Consider the following 15,561-nt stretch of genomic DNA (forward strand, 5'->3'; position numbering starts at 1 on the left):
TGCATGTTAACTCAGAATGTTGAAGTTAACACTTTTAACATGTTGGCGTGTTTTCTGCTCCAAATGGAAAACATGTCAAGTCAGTTCGCTGTTCGTGAGATGACGGCACAGCTTCGGCAACTTCCGTGCTGTTTCCATGCCAACAGATAGCCTAAACGACGCAAACGTCGTGCTTCTCGTGAAGTAGGATTATAGTTACAACACTCTACAACACTCATTCTCTTTGTTATAAGCTACAAATACAGTTCACGCACGTATGTTGTTCTCTCTGCACTATACCGGTACTAAAATTATAGTCAGAAATGGAGTGGAGCAAGGAGATTACTCTGGACTTAATTAATAATATAATAGAAAGGCCTTGTTTGTGGGATGTCTCATAAAAGTAATACAGAGATAAAGCGAAGAAAGCAGACAGTTTCCAGCTACTCGAAATTATCAGTAGTTGTTCCCGCGAGTGCATCAGAAAAAGCTAGCGTTCCTCTGCTCCCAGTACAGTCGAGAATTGTAAAATGTTCAGAAAAGTTGGAAGTCTGGAGCGGGAGTGGTGGTGATTATTGTTTTAAGAGGAAGTACAACTAGGCAATCATCCTCTATATAACACTAATCAGACGGAAAATATGGAAGGGGCCCGACACTTCGAAAAATGAAGATATCGGCCAAAGGAAGACAAGGGCCACGAAGGGCGTGAAAACGAAAGACTCCCTAGCCCTCGCAAACCTAATAGCCTCGGGGTCGGAAAAGAACAAGAGTTGACCAAGGGAGGTCGGATAGGATAGATGAAAGTGAAGAGCCTGGCACAAGTAAGTGGAAGCAATGCCAGGACTCAGCTAAGAGCCCCGTTGTCACCAACCCATGCTCCAAATTTCAGAGCCCCTGGGCCCCTTTTAGTCACCTCTTACGACAGGCAGGGGATACCGTGGGTGTTATTCTACCGCCCCCACCCACAGGGGGACTGGAGTGGGAGCGAGCGAAGTTTATACTTCAAAGTGGTTTGCTTTTGAAGCAGTGAGCAGGATGAGGGGAGGAAATGTGCCTAATAAAACTGCATTTCTAAATCATAACAAGAACAACAGTGGCAATAACAAAGGCCAAATCCTTTTCATCTTTGTTCTATTTGCTAGTGGCTTTACGTCGCACCGACACAGATAGGTCTTATGGTGACGATGGGATAGGAAAGGCCTACGATTTGGAAGGAACAACCCTGGCCTTAATTAAGGTACAGCCCCAACATTTGCCTGGTGTGAAAATGGAATACCACGGAAAACCATCTTCAGGGCTGCCGACAGTGGGATTCGAACCCACTATCTCCTGGATGCAAGCTCACAGCCGCGCGCCCCTAACCACACGGCCAACTCTCCTGGTAATCCTCTTCATCTAAGTCCATTGTCCTTGTTTGAAAATATTACACACAACCTAAATGTATTACCACAAATTGATATTACTACCTGTATATAGACAAACTAAGTCAAATTTAACATATTTATTAAGTGTGGACACAATGTTAAATGAAACAGTACCAGGCGAGTTGGCCGTGCGGTTAGGGGCGTGCGGCTGTGAGCTTGCATCCAGGAGATAGTGGGTTCGAATCCCACTGTCGGCAGCCCTGAAGATGGTTTTCCGTTGTTTCCCATTTTTACACCAGGCAAATGCTGACGCTGTACCTTAATTAAGGCCACAGCCGCTTCCTTCCAACTCCTAGGCCTTACCTATCCCATCTTCGTCATAAGACCTATCTGTGTCGGTGCGACGTAAAGCCACTAGCTAAAAGAAAAAAAAGAGAGGGGGAGAAACAGTATTCAACATTTAACATGTTGATCGTGTCATCAGTTAACATTTAACATATTGTTGTTAAATGTTCATCAGTAGAGACTGGCCTTTAGGCCTACCTTGTGGTTGAAGAATAAGTTCTGTACTGGTGTAAAAATTTATGTCATCTCTCCAACAGCCGAAGAACATGTCGAAGTAACAGGCAAAGAGAGCTAGTTATATAGGCCAGTTGGAGAGGGGAAGTACAGGGGAAATCATGGCACACTGCACTAGAAATACCGAGACCATCCATGAAGAATGTAGAATCTAGAGCTCATAACATTATTCAAGTTTGACGCAGGTAATTGGCTGACAGTAGTCTTGTGGCTATGGCAGTGTGCGGATGTCAGAACGCCGGGAAGAAATCAGCGGAAAAAGGCGAATATGTGGGAAGTGAGTTGACAAGGTTACAACCGCCTGGCTCTCATGTTTTAACAATTAAGAAGATATTTTCATCCCAAATGGAGTCACACCGTGAAATTGATTTTCAACAGGATTTCAATACACACATAATTTTTATTGTTAAGAAGATTATGCACAGTTTTAAATGATGTTGAATTAGAAATTGGACAACAGCTTTTTCTTTACTTCTAACAGCTGAAGTTTTTTAATTGTAATCCTGTAATGAGAATAAGATGATTTTTTATTGAAAGAAGAGTTAATTGTAGTAACAGTTTTTTTGCAAGGTTTTTTATATCATATTGTAGCATGTGTCTTTGATCAGGTCCTGAAGATTTTTAGGAGAGATTTTTTGCTGATGTAGAGAACAACATACTGTGTTCTCGAAACATGTACGATTAGATAATGTGCATTAAACAGTTTTTTTGTATAGTACTGACAAGGTGGATTCCTATCAACTCCTAGACGCGATACAGGCTTTTGGGCTTATGCCGTGTCAAGAAGACAAGGTGAAAATCTTTACGTTTCGCAGAGAGCTTTGCTCCGCGTCTTCAGAAGTAAATCTCTACTGTTCACGAGGAGGTTAACTTCACGGACGCCGCAATGAATTGCAAATTTTATATCAGACACAATGTATCTGTTTTAACCACATCTTTATATGCCTTCCTGACAGTGTCCAACAACAATTAAGCATGATTTTAACAAGCACTACGAGAGCATTTCATTTGATTGATGTTGAAACCCCATCTAGCAGTTCTGCGTCAGCTGGTGGTTGTTTACAGCTAACACCACTCAAGTAGATGTGATGATTGACTACAGGATTAACATTTACCAGTCTCCGGTTTACAATTGAAATTGCAATGATTAGCAGTGACGGAACTAACAGTTCTGTGAGTATTAGTGCATAAAAGAGTCTCGATGATGAGCATCCTCAAGATGCTAAGACTTGTTTCACACCTACCCGGCTGCCGGGTAACCGGTTGTCAGGGCAAGAAGTGTACGAGACGTTTCACACTTGCCCGGTAAAAGTCGTTGCCTTATAAACGGCACCCGGCTGCCGTGCTATTGTAGTAGGAAGCCGGCAGCCCCCACTGTACTGGCCGGCTGCCGGGTGAACAAAACCAGATTGGGAGGGTAGTGGTGGCTGTGAGTCAGTGGAAGTTTACACATCTAGCCACCACGGTACAGTCTTCTCGAGTGTTGCGTTTCCTTGTTTTTACGCTCTAGTGTATTACGTATTTGTTGTTATGCCGGAAATTGACGCAGAAAGTTTGCACACACATCCTAAAATAGTTGAAAAATTTGTCGCTGTCATTTCTTAAGTCTTCAAAAATTAAAAAGAATGCCCCAACCTCGTCTCTTCTCATATTGACTGGATTCACCCATAGCAGTCTATTTTTTCTCCTTTTCTTCAAACGCCTATACAAGACCATAAACGCTAGTAATTTATTGCGATCCATTCCAACACTCGATATGTACACAATTGCTGCCGTGTTCTTGCCGGGTATATGTGAAAAAGGATTCCCATTCTTGCCGGAGCCGGCTACTGGTTACCCGGCAGCCGGGTAGGTGTGAAATAAGCCTAAGAATTTAGAGCCTAGTTTATTCTCATAATTTCATACCAGTTTTTAATGTCAATTGTATATATTTGTTCATTTGTTTATGTCAGTTGTGTCTATGTACATTTGTTTAGTTATTAGATGTTTCATATCAAGGCTGAAGATGGCCAGCCCAGGCCGAAACTAGTCCCTAGTTAATGTAAATCAAAATATTGCATAAATAGTATTGAAAGGTGGACCATTACAACATTAATTTAATTATTATTATTGTGATTATAATTCAATACGGATCAGAACCATGAAGTTTATATCCTATGATTGTACAATTGGGGAATAATACAAATAGACATTCACAGAAATGAGTCTTTAAATGTTAGGCTCTACATATACGATGACTACCTCTCTTAGCCCTTTCCTATCCCATCGTTGCCATAAGACCTATTTGCGTCAGTGCAACGTAAAGCAAATTGAAAAAAAAAAATTTACAGAGCTATTTATGGTGTTGTTTGCAGGGTTCCGACAACAGCCTCGTCCGTATCTCCATCTGTGCCACAGGAAACAAGTAAGTACCTCTTGTTCGTTACTGAGTAGTATGTCTCAAGACTTATTGGGAAGCACTTCATCATTGTGTGATACATCCACCGTCTTACTAATAAACAGTGTATAACTTTTATACAAGGTTTATACACGGTTTATGTGAAATTCGTTACTAATAAACCATGTATAATTGCTTATACAGAACAGGACCCTTGTATAAGCATTGTATAGCAGCTAGTAGCGGAAAAACAAACGAGTGAGCAGTTTATTTTCGTAGTATTTACTGTCTGCAGTAATATAATCGTGGTGAAATTTTTTACTTATCCATTTAACATTGAACACACATTGAAAGAATGGACGATAACATTGATGATCTTCACAATCTTACACCATTTAGAAGTTATGGAGGCTAGACATCTTCGTAAATTAAAACACTTTAAAGAGACGGAATGACAATGAATAACTATAAAAGAAATGATGGTTGGGCGTATTTTTGTGTAATAATGTGTTACTGCTTAATAGAATTTTGAAATTTGCGAGTTTATTATACATTATCTGCCTCTACAAAGATCTTTCTCAAATTTGAGTATAAAAAGGGACATATTCCTTGACATAAAAAATGGTATAACTTGAAAACCCTTTCTAATATGATTTCCGTACTTTGTAGTTGAATACGCAGAAATATGATGTATAAATGCCTAATAGAAACTTTTTTGATCAAACCTTTCTTTTAGCTACAAAACAGTTTTTCCTTTCTCCTGAAAAAAGGATTTTGGAATGTGTACCCTTTTCAACTCATCGATTCAATTACAATTGCTTACGTTTTCCGTACTATCCCAGGTAGGAGCTCTTGATCTTTTCTTAAGCTTTTCCATTTCTTTCATGACGTTCATTACACAAGCAAGCTGAAGAAATGTTGATATCAATATAAGCCGATTTCCAGCTGTCTCAGGAGCCTCCGTGGCTCAGCTGGCAGCGCACCGGCCTCTCTCCTCTGGGTTCCATAGTTCAAATCCTGGTCACTCCATGTGAGATTTGTGCTGGACAAAGCGCGGAGGCAGGACAGGTTTTTCTCCGGGTACTCCGGTTTTGATGTGATATGCTAACAATTTGTTGGTTGTTTTGATCCACCTTTTCAATACGAATTAGTTTGTGTTGCTAGGTCGTAATGTTACAACACTAATTTACTGGGACATGTTTCGCTTTATTCACAAGCATCATCAGCCTGTACAATTGTCTCAAGGTTTGTCATATTTGGATTGTTGTTACAAATTTCATTACATTGAATGTAAATCTAATTTCAGTGATAACAATATTTAAAACATAAGAATAATATACACATTAAAAATTATGACAATATGATTTGCAATGTTAAAATGGAGTAACTCTTAATACTAAAACACATTGACGTCCAAAACACAGTTTTTACAATTTGAAAATTTGGCTAAAAATTGTTTGCAATGTTAAAATAAAATTGATTCAACTATAATTTGGCATTAAAATTTGAGTCATAAATATAAATATTGGATGTTAATATATAGGAGCCATAGTTTCTAAAGTGCATTGGTTTCTAGAATAGAGTAACATTTCAGTTGAGAATTTTTGTTAAGAATTGTGCTCTCTAAATAATGTTATTTAAAAAGACTGTAATTTTGCATCATGCGTGATTAGAGTCATGATGATAATCTAGAATTGAAGTCTTGGGTTCGTTGGAGAATGGCTTCTAGATTTGGTGAGGCTTGCTGCTGCAGTTTGGCAATTTGATCAGAGGAAGTATTGACATATTTAATTCTTGTTTGTAGCGACCAGACTCTCCGTTGGAAGTTGATTGTTTTAATGTAAGTTATGGTTAAAAGGGGCTTCAATCCAAATTTTGAGTATCTGATTTTGTTTCTTTCGAGATATAGAATGGAAGAAGCATCTGGAACAAATGGAAATTAACTTGAGTAATATTGTGTGTGTGTTGTGCTTGTAATGTGAGTGTTGATGTTGCATTATCACTTACCCCTTTGTCTGCTGCTACAGAATCTTGTGGACCTTATTGCATTACTGTGACTATTGTCTGTTGTGGTTCTACTCCTTGTGTTTTACGTATGAAAGAGCTGTTGTGAAGGGCGGGCAGGGGTTTGAGGGGAAGAGATGTTGGGCGGGGCGTTTGCTATTGACGTGCTATGTGGTAGGGAATTCTTATCTGTTGTCGAGGTGGGGGTAGAGGACGATCCTGCAGGCGGGGCGTTAAGCTTTGGTGTGTTATGTGGAGGGGGATTTTTTTGCATTGCTGAAATGGTTTCACTTGTGAGTGTATTTAGATTGAATATTTTAAAGAATTTGCTTTTATCTGATTTGAGATTTCGTAATAATGTTGGCAACTGCTCTATTAACGGACTTTTTATTTCGATCCCGTCATTCAAGTTTTTTCCTTTATTAAAGTATTGTTCCAAATAAATATATATGTTTTCAAACTCTGTCATTAGCTTCCCCTTTTCGATTCTTTCGATTATTGTAAGGTCTTTGTCTATTGAGGTGTAATGATGGCCGGTTTCTTTCATATGATTACTCATTGCGGAGTATTTATTGTGTTTTAAGGCGTTAAAGTGTTCCATGTATCTGGTTAGGAAACTGCGTCCAGTTTGGCCAACATATGAAGATTTACACTGTGCGCATGTTAGTCTGTATATTCCGGAGCCTTGAAATTTGTTATTATAGGCATTTACTGTGTTATGGTTAAAAAATAAGTTTTTGTTAGTGTTATATGTTTTAAAGGCTATTTGCATATCCTGTTTTTTGAGTGGGTTTGCTATTTGGTGAATCTTTGAACTGGTGTAAGTGAAGGTTGCGTATTTTGATTTTTTAGTCTTTTCCGGTGCGAGGTTTGTGGCTATTTTGAGCTTTACTTTGTTGATGATTCGATTTACTATGTCTGCTTTATATCCATTGGCTAGTGCTAGTTCTTTTATAAAATTTATTTCTTTTGTAAAATTTGCGGGTTATAAGGGTATTTTGTAAGCTCTGTAGACCATACTGAAAAAGGTTGCTTGTTTGTGGGATTTGGGGTGGAGTGAGTCATTTCTTATTGTTATTGGCATGTGTGTTGGTTTTCTGTATATTTTGTAACGATTCGGGCGTCAATTCGAACCTTATCATTCTTTACCCGATACCCCCATAAGATGTACAATATAATAGGTTAGGATCCACCTTTCAATACTCCGTAATAAGATGGTAAGAAGTAGTTACAACCTGTTTAATGGGACCGGTTTCAACACATTTTAAGTGTCATCATCAGCCAATTTTCGAAGATCTTAAAACAACTAGCACATTGAATACAGGCAAAAAATTAACAATGTATCATGATACATTGTTAATTTTTTGCCTGTATTCAATGTGCTAGTTGTTTTAAGATCTTCGAAAATTGGCTGATGATGACACTTAAAATGTGTTGAAACCGGTCCCATTAAACAGGTTGTAACTACTTCTTACCATCTTATTACGGAGTATTGAAAGGTGGATCCTAACCTATTATATTGTACATCTTATTTCTCTATTCAATACGGAACAATAATGAAGTTTTTAACTTTAAACGATACCCCCATTTCGAACTCGTAGTTGGGCTGCCTAATCAGATGAAATGGGTCGCTCAGCGGATACCTCAGGGTGTTCAGATGCCAAGTAAGACATGAAATCTTACATCAAGATACGCTTTACGTGAGTATGAAGAGATTAACAACTCACGGGTGACTCCTATAGAAACTCATGACATAATAGTAATAACCGTCAACCAATTTTTTTAAATCAGAGTATTTAACTGCGTGAGAACTGGTCATGACTAAATGGAGTACTTAATCAACAATTCACTTAGCTAAGCAACTAACTTACCAACTAGGCTATAATGAAAGAATTCATGACACATAAAATTGTAGAAAAATAAACAAGATATTTATTGACTAAATATTGGACTATTAAATTGGAATTTTATCCAAGGCATTACTTGGCATTGCGTATTTACAAGTGTGGATTGTGAGTCAGCGCTGGCTCGTAGAAAGAGAAATAATATCTAGTATTAAATCACAATGGAGGAGAGAAGTTTTAGAAAAAGGTGTCAAAAGTGGAAAATCAGTAAGATACATTCGAAGTCAGTCATTATCAACATTTGGCCAACAACTGTACACAGTAAACGAAATAAGACGCATGAGGGAACGTTTGCTTCGCACACACAATACTCCACAGCCAGGAGCATTGAGGAACTTCACACGCACACAAAAATTGGCCCTTACATCATTATGTCTTGTCGATTTCATTAGTTTCTGCTCCATGTCTGTGATGGCACCATTCTTCCCCAAAGAGGCATCTCAAAAAGGCATGACTGACACTGTGTCGCGCTTTGTCTTCAGCTTCTATGCCCTTATCATGTTCCTTTCATCACCAGTTTTTGGGAAAATACTGCCTCGTGTCGGGGCAAAATTTCTCTTCATGTCGGGAATATTTGTAGCTGGAGGATGTAACATCCTTTTTGGAATGCTGGCTCATATTGAGTCATATTACATGTTCACCTCATACTGCTTCCTGGTACGTGGGATGGAAGCTCTCGGGGCCAGTGCCTATGCCACAGCTAGTAACGTGTTTGTGGTAGACATCTTCCCCGACAATATTGGATCTGTATTGGGAATTCTCGAAACATTTGTAGGTTTGGGGATGAGTACAGGGCCTGCTATTGGTGGTCTTCTGTATTCGCTTGCAGTGTGGGTAAGAGTACTGGTTCTCTTATGAAGCTTATAAAGCTACCATCTGTGATCATCATCAGTATGGTGATTGTGGTGATTTCCAACACGTGGGAATTCCTGGATCCTACCTTGGAACCACACCTCCGAGAGTTCGACTTAAGCCCGGAGAAGGTTGGACTCATCTTCCTGCTGTTCTCAGCCCTGTATGGGGTATTCAGTCCAATCTGGGGATGGCTGGCTGATCGTGTCAACAATCACTGGTCCATGATGGTTGTGGGACTGGCTGTCTGTTCTGTTGGACTGCTTCTGTTGGGGCCTTCTCCTTTGCTTCCTTTTCTTTCTAACACCGTGTGGCTCAATCTTGTGGCACTGTCCATCATGGGTGTTTCAGTAGCTCTGACGCTGTTGCCTACTTTCCAAGGGGTGTTGGACAGTGCTCTGGAAGGTGGATGCAGTGATGAGATTGGAACATACAGCATGGTTGCTGGGGTGTGGTCATGCATGTATTCTCTCGGAGAAGTTATTGGCCCATCAGTTGGTGGCCTACTGGTTGATTATTATGGTTTCCCTATCTGCTCTACTGTTATGGCCGGCTTCACATTTGCCTTGGTCAGGAGTGATCCTGATACCGTATCCAACAGTAGACGGTACTACCTGCGACTGTCTGGCCGAGGGTTGGGCGGCCGACACCAAACCCGACAAACTAGGGGAAGACCAACAGCTACGGGTGGAGGAGTTTTCCCCTAGAAGGTTTGATGAGACGCTTGTGTAGGAAATGACACATAAATTCATCAGCTGCTGCCTTGCAGTGAGGTAGGGGACTGCCAAAGGCTAAGGGAGAATACCCCTGACAGAAAATCCCCAGCAGTGTTAGGCTTAGCAAGTCAACTGAAGGGTTATATCGATTGCTTTCAACTACAAAACGAGCCTCGGAACGCAAAGAAAATACCGGATAGACACATCTTCTCAAACATCTGCAACATATGATGACCGTAAGGCTGATGTTCAAGTACGATGTTCTGAGAAGAAGCCCAAAAGAAAGAGTCCTAAACACAGAATTGGAACATTAAATATCCTGACCCTGACTGGCAGAAGCGAGGAACTGATAGATATGATGGAAAGGAGGAACCTCTGTATTCTTGGCCTGAGGCAAAGTGGAAGGGAAGAGGAACAAAAAAGCTAAGAAAAGGATACAAACTACATTGGAATGGAAATAAAACAGAAGCCAAAAATGGTGTAGGTTTTATATTAAGAGAGGACATTGATGTCATCAGTGAGGTAATATATGTTAATGAAAGAATTATTAAGTTGAACATCTCTCTTAACAAGAGTGTGCTGACAGTAGTCCAGGTGTATGCCCCACAGACTGGCTGTAACGAAGAGGAAAAAGAACAATTCCGAACTGATTTAGAAGAAGCTATAGAAAGAGAGGAAAGTATAATAATGGGAGATCTAAATGCTCAAGTTGGATCAGACAGGCGTGGATATGAAAATGTACTAGGTCCACATGGTTATGGAGACAGGAACCCAGAAGGAGAAAGTCTTCTAGATCTATGTGTAAGGAATGGCTTGAGAATAAACAACAGTTGGTTTCAGAAGCAGCTAAGTCATAAACTAACAAGATACAGTTGGAATGGAGATACTAAAACTCTGATAGATTATTTTATATCTGACAGTGAAGCAGGAAAGACCATATGTGATGTCAGAGTTATACCAAGTGAAAGCCTGGACAGTGACCACAGACTTCTCCTCGCAACAATAAAGCACATTGAAATTTATAGACCTCAGAAATACAGGAAACCAAAAATTAAGACATGGGAGCTAAAGAAGACAGAGAAACAAGTTGAATACACAAAAAAAGTGACCAATAAATTACCATCAGATGCATTACAAGAAGACAACATCGAGTGGACTAGATTCAAAGAAAGCATTGTCGGAACTGCATTAGAAGTTTGTGGTAAAACTAATAGCAAAATGAAGGGAAAAGAAACTCCTTGGTGGACGATCGGGTGAAGATTGCTGTGAAAGTGAAAAATGAAACCAGGAAAGCCAGAGACAAAGAAATGCAAAAAGGAAGTCAAAGGAATGAATCTGTAAACGAACTGCAGCAGAAATACAGAGATCAGAAGTTACAAGTAAAGAAAATTGTGGCCGAAGAAAAACAGAAAGCTTGGACTGATTTCACAGATAAACTAGAGCAAGACAGCAAAGCTAATTCTAAACTACTTTACCGAACAATACGAAATATTAGAAGAGACAGTGAATACAAAACAGCAATAGAGGAACCAGATGGTAACATAGTTAGGGAGGAGACAGAAATAAGGAAGATAATGAAATCCTATTTTGGTAATTTATACAACAGTACTGGGAAAGACTCCAATGATGTAACCACACAGGTCAGTTTAAGCTGCAATGATGAGCCTGACCAAGAGAGTCCGCCAACATGGAAGGAAGTAGAGACGGCCCTTAATAGTATGCCCAAAGAAAGATCTACAGGATTTGATGAAGTCAGTGCAGATATGATCAAAGCAACTCGTGCAATAGGAATTAAGTGGCTTCATAGAGTAATTAATGCAATATGGAAGGATGGGAAAGTCCCAGATGATTGGAAAAAGGGAATAATAATACCTCTCTTCAAAAAAGGAAGCCGGAAGAAATGTAGCAATTATAGAGGGATCACTTTATTGTCTCATGGTTTGAAAATATTTGAGAAAATACTTGAAAAAAGGCTAAGGAAAATAATAGAACCACAACTACAGGAAGAACAATATGGATTCAGAGAACACCGATCAACTACCGATCTCATATTTGCACTTAGAATACTGTTAGAAAAGCATTGGGAGAAGGGCAAAGACTTAACACTAGTGTTTTTGGATCTCGAAAAAGCATTTGATAGTGTTCCAAGGAAGACTATATGGGAATGTTTGAGAAAGAAGAATGTACCCAAAGGGCTTATCCAGAAAGTTAAAATGCTTTACGAAGACTGCTGCAGTTGCGTACAGATAGGAAACGGTAATTCTGATTGGTTCCAAACCACTAAAGGAGTGCAACAAGGCAGTACCCTTTCACCATTACTTTTTATCACTGTCATGGATGAAGTCATGAAAGAAATTAAGCAGAAGAACAATATGGACATCAATGCATTTGCAGATGATGTAGTCATTTGGGGAAATACAGAGAAGGAAGTCCAAGAGAGGCTGAACACCTGGAATGAACATTTGAAAGCACACGGATTAACAATAAATAAATCGAAAACTGTTACTATGTCTGTCAACAGGCAGAAGAAGAAAGGAAAAATAATGCTGGAAGGTACACAACTGGAAACAGTAGACCAATATAAATATCTTGGGTGCATCATTTCAAGTGATAACAGAATACAGCATGAGATTAACAACCGCATTCAAAAATCAGCTCAGTTTTACCATCAAGTTCGGAACCTCCTCTAGAACGAACAAGTTCCCTTAAGATCAAAGCAGATTCTATTCCAATCATACTTCACCCCCATAATAACATATGGTCTAGAAACCTGCACAACAACCCAACAAGTGGACAGCAAACTACAAGCCGCAGAAATGAAGTTCCTATGAACTATGGTACAGAAGACAAAAAGGGACAGGGTAAGGAATGAAAGAATAAGGGAGCAAGCTGGTGTGTACCCATCCCTGAATGAAAAAGTGACAAGGGCCCGTTTGAAATGGTTTGGCCATGTCAAATGAATGGACGATGGAAGGACAGCAAAACAATGGCTACACACAGTCGTGGCCGGAAAACGACCGGTAGGAAGACCTAGGAAGAGGTGGCTGGACTAAGTGAAAGAGGACATAGGAAGGAACAAGAGGAATCAGCTGGGATGTCGTCTTGAGAGAAGAGTGGTACATGGACAGACAGAAGTGGAGAGTGCTCGTAAACCACACCCGGGCAACTGGAGTGGAAAACTGATGATGATGATGATGATTAAACTATGTAGATCAGTTCCATCATGAAATAAAAATTGAGTATGTACATATTTACAATCGATCACTGGACATCTAAGGTCCATACTGAAGTTAAGTCATAGATACAACACCAACATAATTAAGTTGTTACGAGAGCTCATTTGCTTTAAGACTAATTAAACAAGTCTGAATAAAACACACGGTTAAGCTGAAGTGTATATAAAGTCCACTAGTAAGCTCAAACTTGAAATTAAACCAAATTATAACTTTAAATTGCAGGACTGAACTGTATATCACAGTTATATTTTATCGCCAATCCTATTAGAATTGAGCGTTGAGAATATTAAATAGTAAATTGTAGCTGATACTCAGTAAATGACGAGTCACTAATAAGTAAATCCATATAAGTAAACTCGAATAAGTAAATCTAGATGTGTAAATTTGAATGCATAAATCCATATGAATAAATCCGAACTCATGCTTTATTACTACTTTCACGTTGTGCATGGATAACTACTTACGGACTAAGGCATTTGTTCCTAGTGCCTGTTAAATTTGGCTCTTACTCTTAACATTTCTCTAGATGTTGTTTGTTGAGAAAATGCAGGTTCAAACAGAGTATATGTTAATCTATTCAGCTATCTAACTAACTTCAACATAACCTTTGGCCGTCATACACGTCTTTTAGACTCAATGTCCCTTTCCTTCGTTATATTCCATAACATTCTACTTCAATGCAAGCTGTTTTATTCATACGCGCAGTTACAATGCAAGTGCTATGTCGTTGTATTCAGAAACATAATATCATATTTATCGGTGTCGTGAATGCATTTGGTCAAAACACAGCTATAAAACGTATCGTAGTATTCCGATATTCATTACAGCCCATCTAAATTTGACATACGATTCAGTCACAAGCATAATTCTACAATAGTAAATTCTATTCATACCTTGGCTTAGGTCAATCCTGCGGTGTGGGCAATCTCACGTATACGAATCTAAAGAATGTAGCGTGGCATATCTTAAACTGCAGGCACTCAATGGCCCCTACGTAGTGCGTATAAAACTCCTCATATCACTATATAACTCATACTTTTCCTCAACTTAGCACAATTGTAACCTTATTTCAACATTCATATAATATCTTAACATCGTAGCCTCAATATTAACTCGTCGCGTTCCCATATACATGACCAAGTTAAAGCTACCACACTATGTTTCTTAAAACAACATTTTAAAGTTGCTATATCTCATAACCTATGATTGAGTTCAATGCCCTTATTGTGAAGCAAAATAATGCGTGATTCCATATGTTTATTTTACACCGCGCGCAACCAAACGTGACGTCGACTTGTAGCATTACCAATACGAAATCTCTGTAATCTGCCAGTATGTCATTACTATCAGCTGTTTCCAAAATTCTTTTTCAAACCTCTCGCTACATACGTGTATTTTGACCGATATACGATGACGTATATATCCAACACATTAGAATCTTATGCTATATTGCTAGATCATGTAACTACGGACTTAAGTATCTCATACTTCATTGGTAACATTCACTTGCATTTCTTATATATTGGTTTATATTTAACCCATCGGCACATGCCCAAGGCACATGTGTAGGCAAACCAAAAATTATGCGATTAAGTATTGTAAATGCCTTAGCTCGCTCATGGTTGGTCCTGGTCCAGCTGATCTGCTCCCAAATGGATGTAGTTAGGTCTGCGGTCAGGTCATGGGTTGGTCATCTGGTACATCATCTGCTTCCTCATCACGGGATTGCTGTCTGGTTTCCCGTTGCCTTCCTCATCATGGGTTGGTCGACTGGTTTCCCGTCGCCTTCCTCTTCATGGCTCGGTCGTATAGCAAGATGTACTGGTCTCCAGCTTGGTCCATCATGTATATTTAGCACATCATCCTTATGGTATTCTTGTCAGCAACTAAAATAAGGATTATAGTGCAGTGAACAGCCATTATATAATTCTTTGTGAAGTTTGTAATCCTTAAATTTATTATTTCCTTTGTGGCTCTCCGACGTATATCTTCGATCTCGTTGGTGTTGATTTCAGTGAATCTATCTCTGTCGGCCGCTTCTTGTAGATCTTGGGAAACTTATTTTTATTCTGATTCAATAAATCGAGATGTATCTCTTCTTGTATGAGATCCCTTTTTTTTTTTTTTAGATGCTGGCTTGGTCTCCCTTTGCAGAGTATAGATCAACTGCGCTCTGTATCCACCCACGTGTATCTCGTGGTACTTAGCTGATTCCTTTTTTTAATATCTCTAATCAACTCTGCTTATTTTTCAGTGAATTAACTTGTTTTCTTCTCGTTTCCGACGCTTTTTCCTTTAGTATAGCTTCTGATCCTTTCTTCTTCCTTAAAAATTATACCGCGGTCGGTAGTTTCGTCTTCGCTCTCCGTTGAGAAAAATTAAGATGGAGTTTTCTTAACAATCCCTAGTTTTCTACTTTTTTTCATAAAACAATACAGTAGACAGTCCACTGTCCGTTTCACTCTCAATACTCGACCGTTCCATGACGTGTATGGCCTTCTATGTCACCGCAACTGGTGTCTATTCTTTGCTTCCTATAGATCAAATGGG

General features: G+C 39.2%; 1 protein-coding gene and 1 pseudogene across 5 annotated transcripts in view; both read left to right on the forward strand.

Moving 5' to 3' along the window:
• LOC137503381 (oocyte zinc finger protein XlCOF28-like) overlaps positions 1-15,561 on the forward strand; it is a 148,506-nt gene that overhangs the window by 109,687 nt on the left and 23,258 nt on the right. For all 5 annotated transcript variants that reach the window (XM_068230970.1, XM_068230973.1, XM_068230972.1 and 2 more), the window contains one exon: positions 4,277-4,326. In XM_068230970.1, the coding sequence (XP_068087071.1) occupies positions 4,277-4,326 (50 nt within the window). The remainder of the gene's footprint in view (positions 1-4,276; positions 4,327-15,561) is intronic.
• LOC137503141 (MFS-type transporter SLC18B1-like) lies at positions 6,441-15,218 on the forward strand (annotated as a pseudogene).

The sequence above is a fragment of the Anabrus simplex genome, chromosome X (assembly GCF_040414725.1).
Source record: "Anabrus simplex isolate iqAnaSimp1 chromosome X, ASM4041472v1, whole genome shotgun sequence".
Taxonomy (NCBI): Eukaryota; Metazoa; Arthropoda; class Insecta; order Orthoptera; family Tettigoniidae; genus Anabrus; species Anabrus simplex.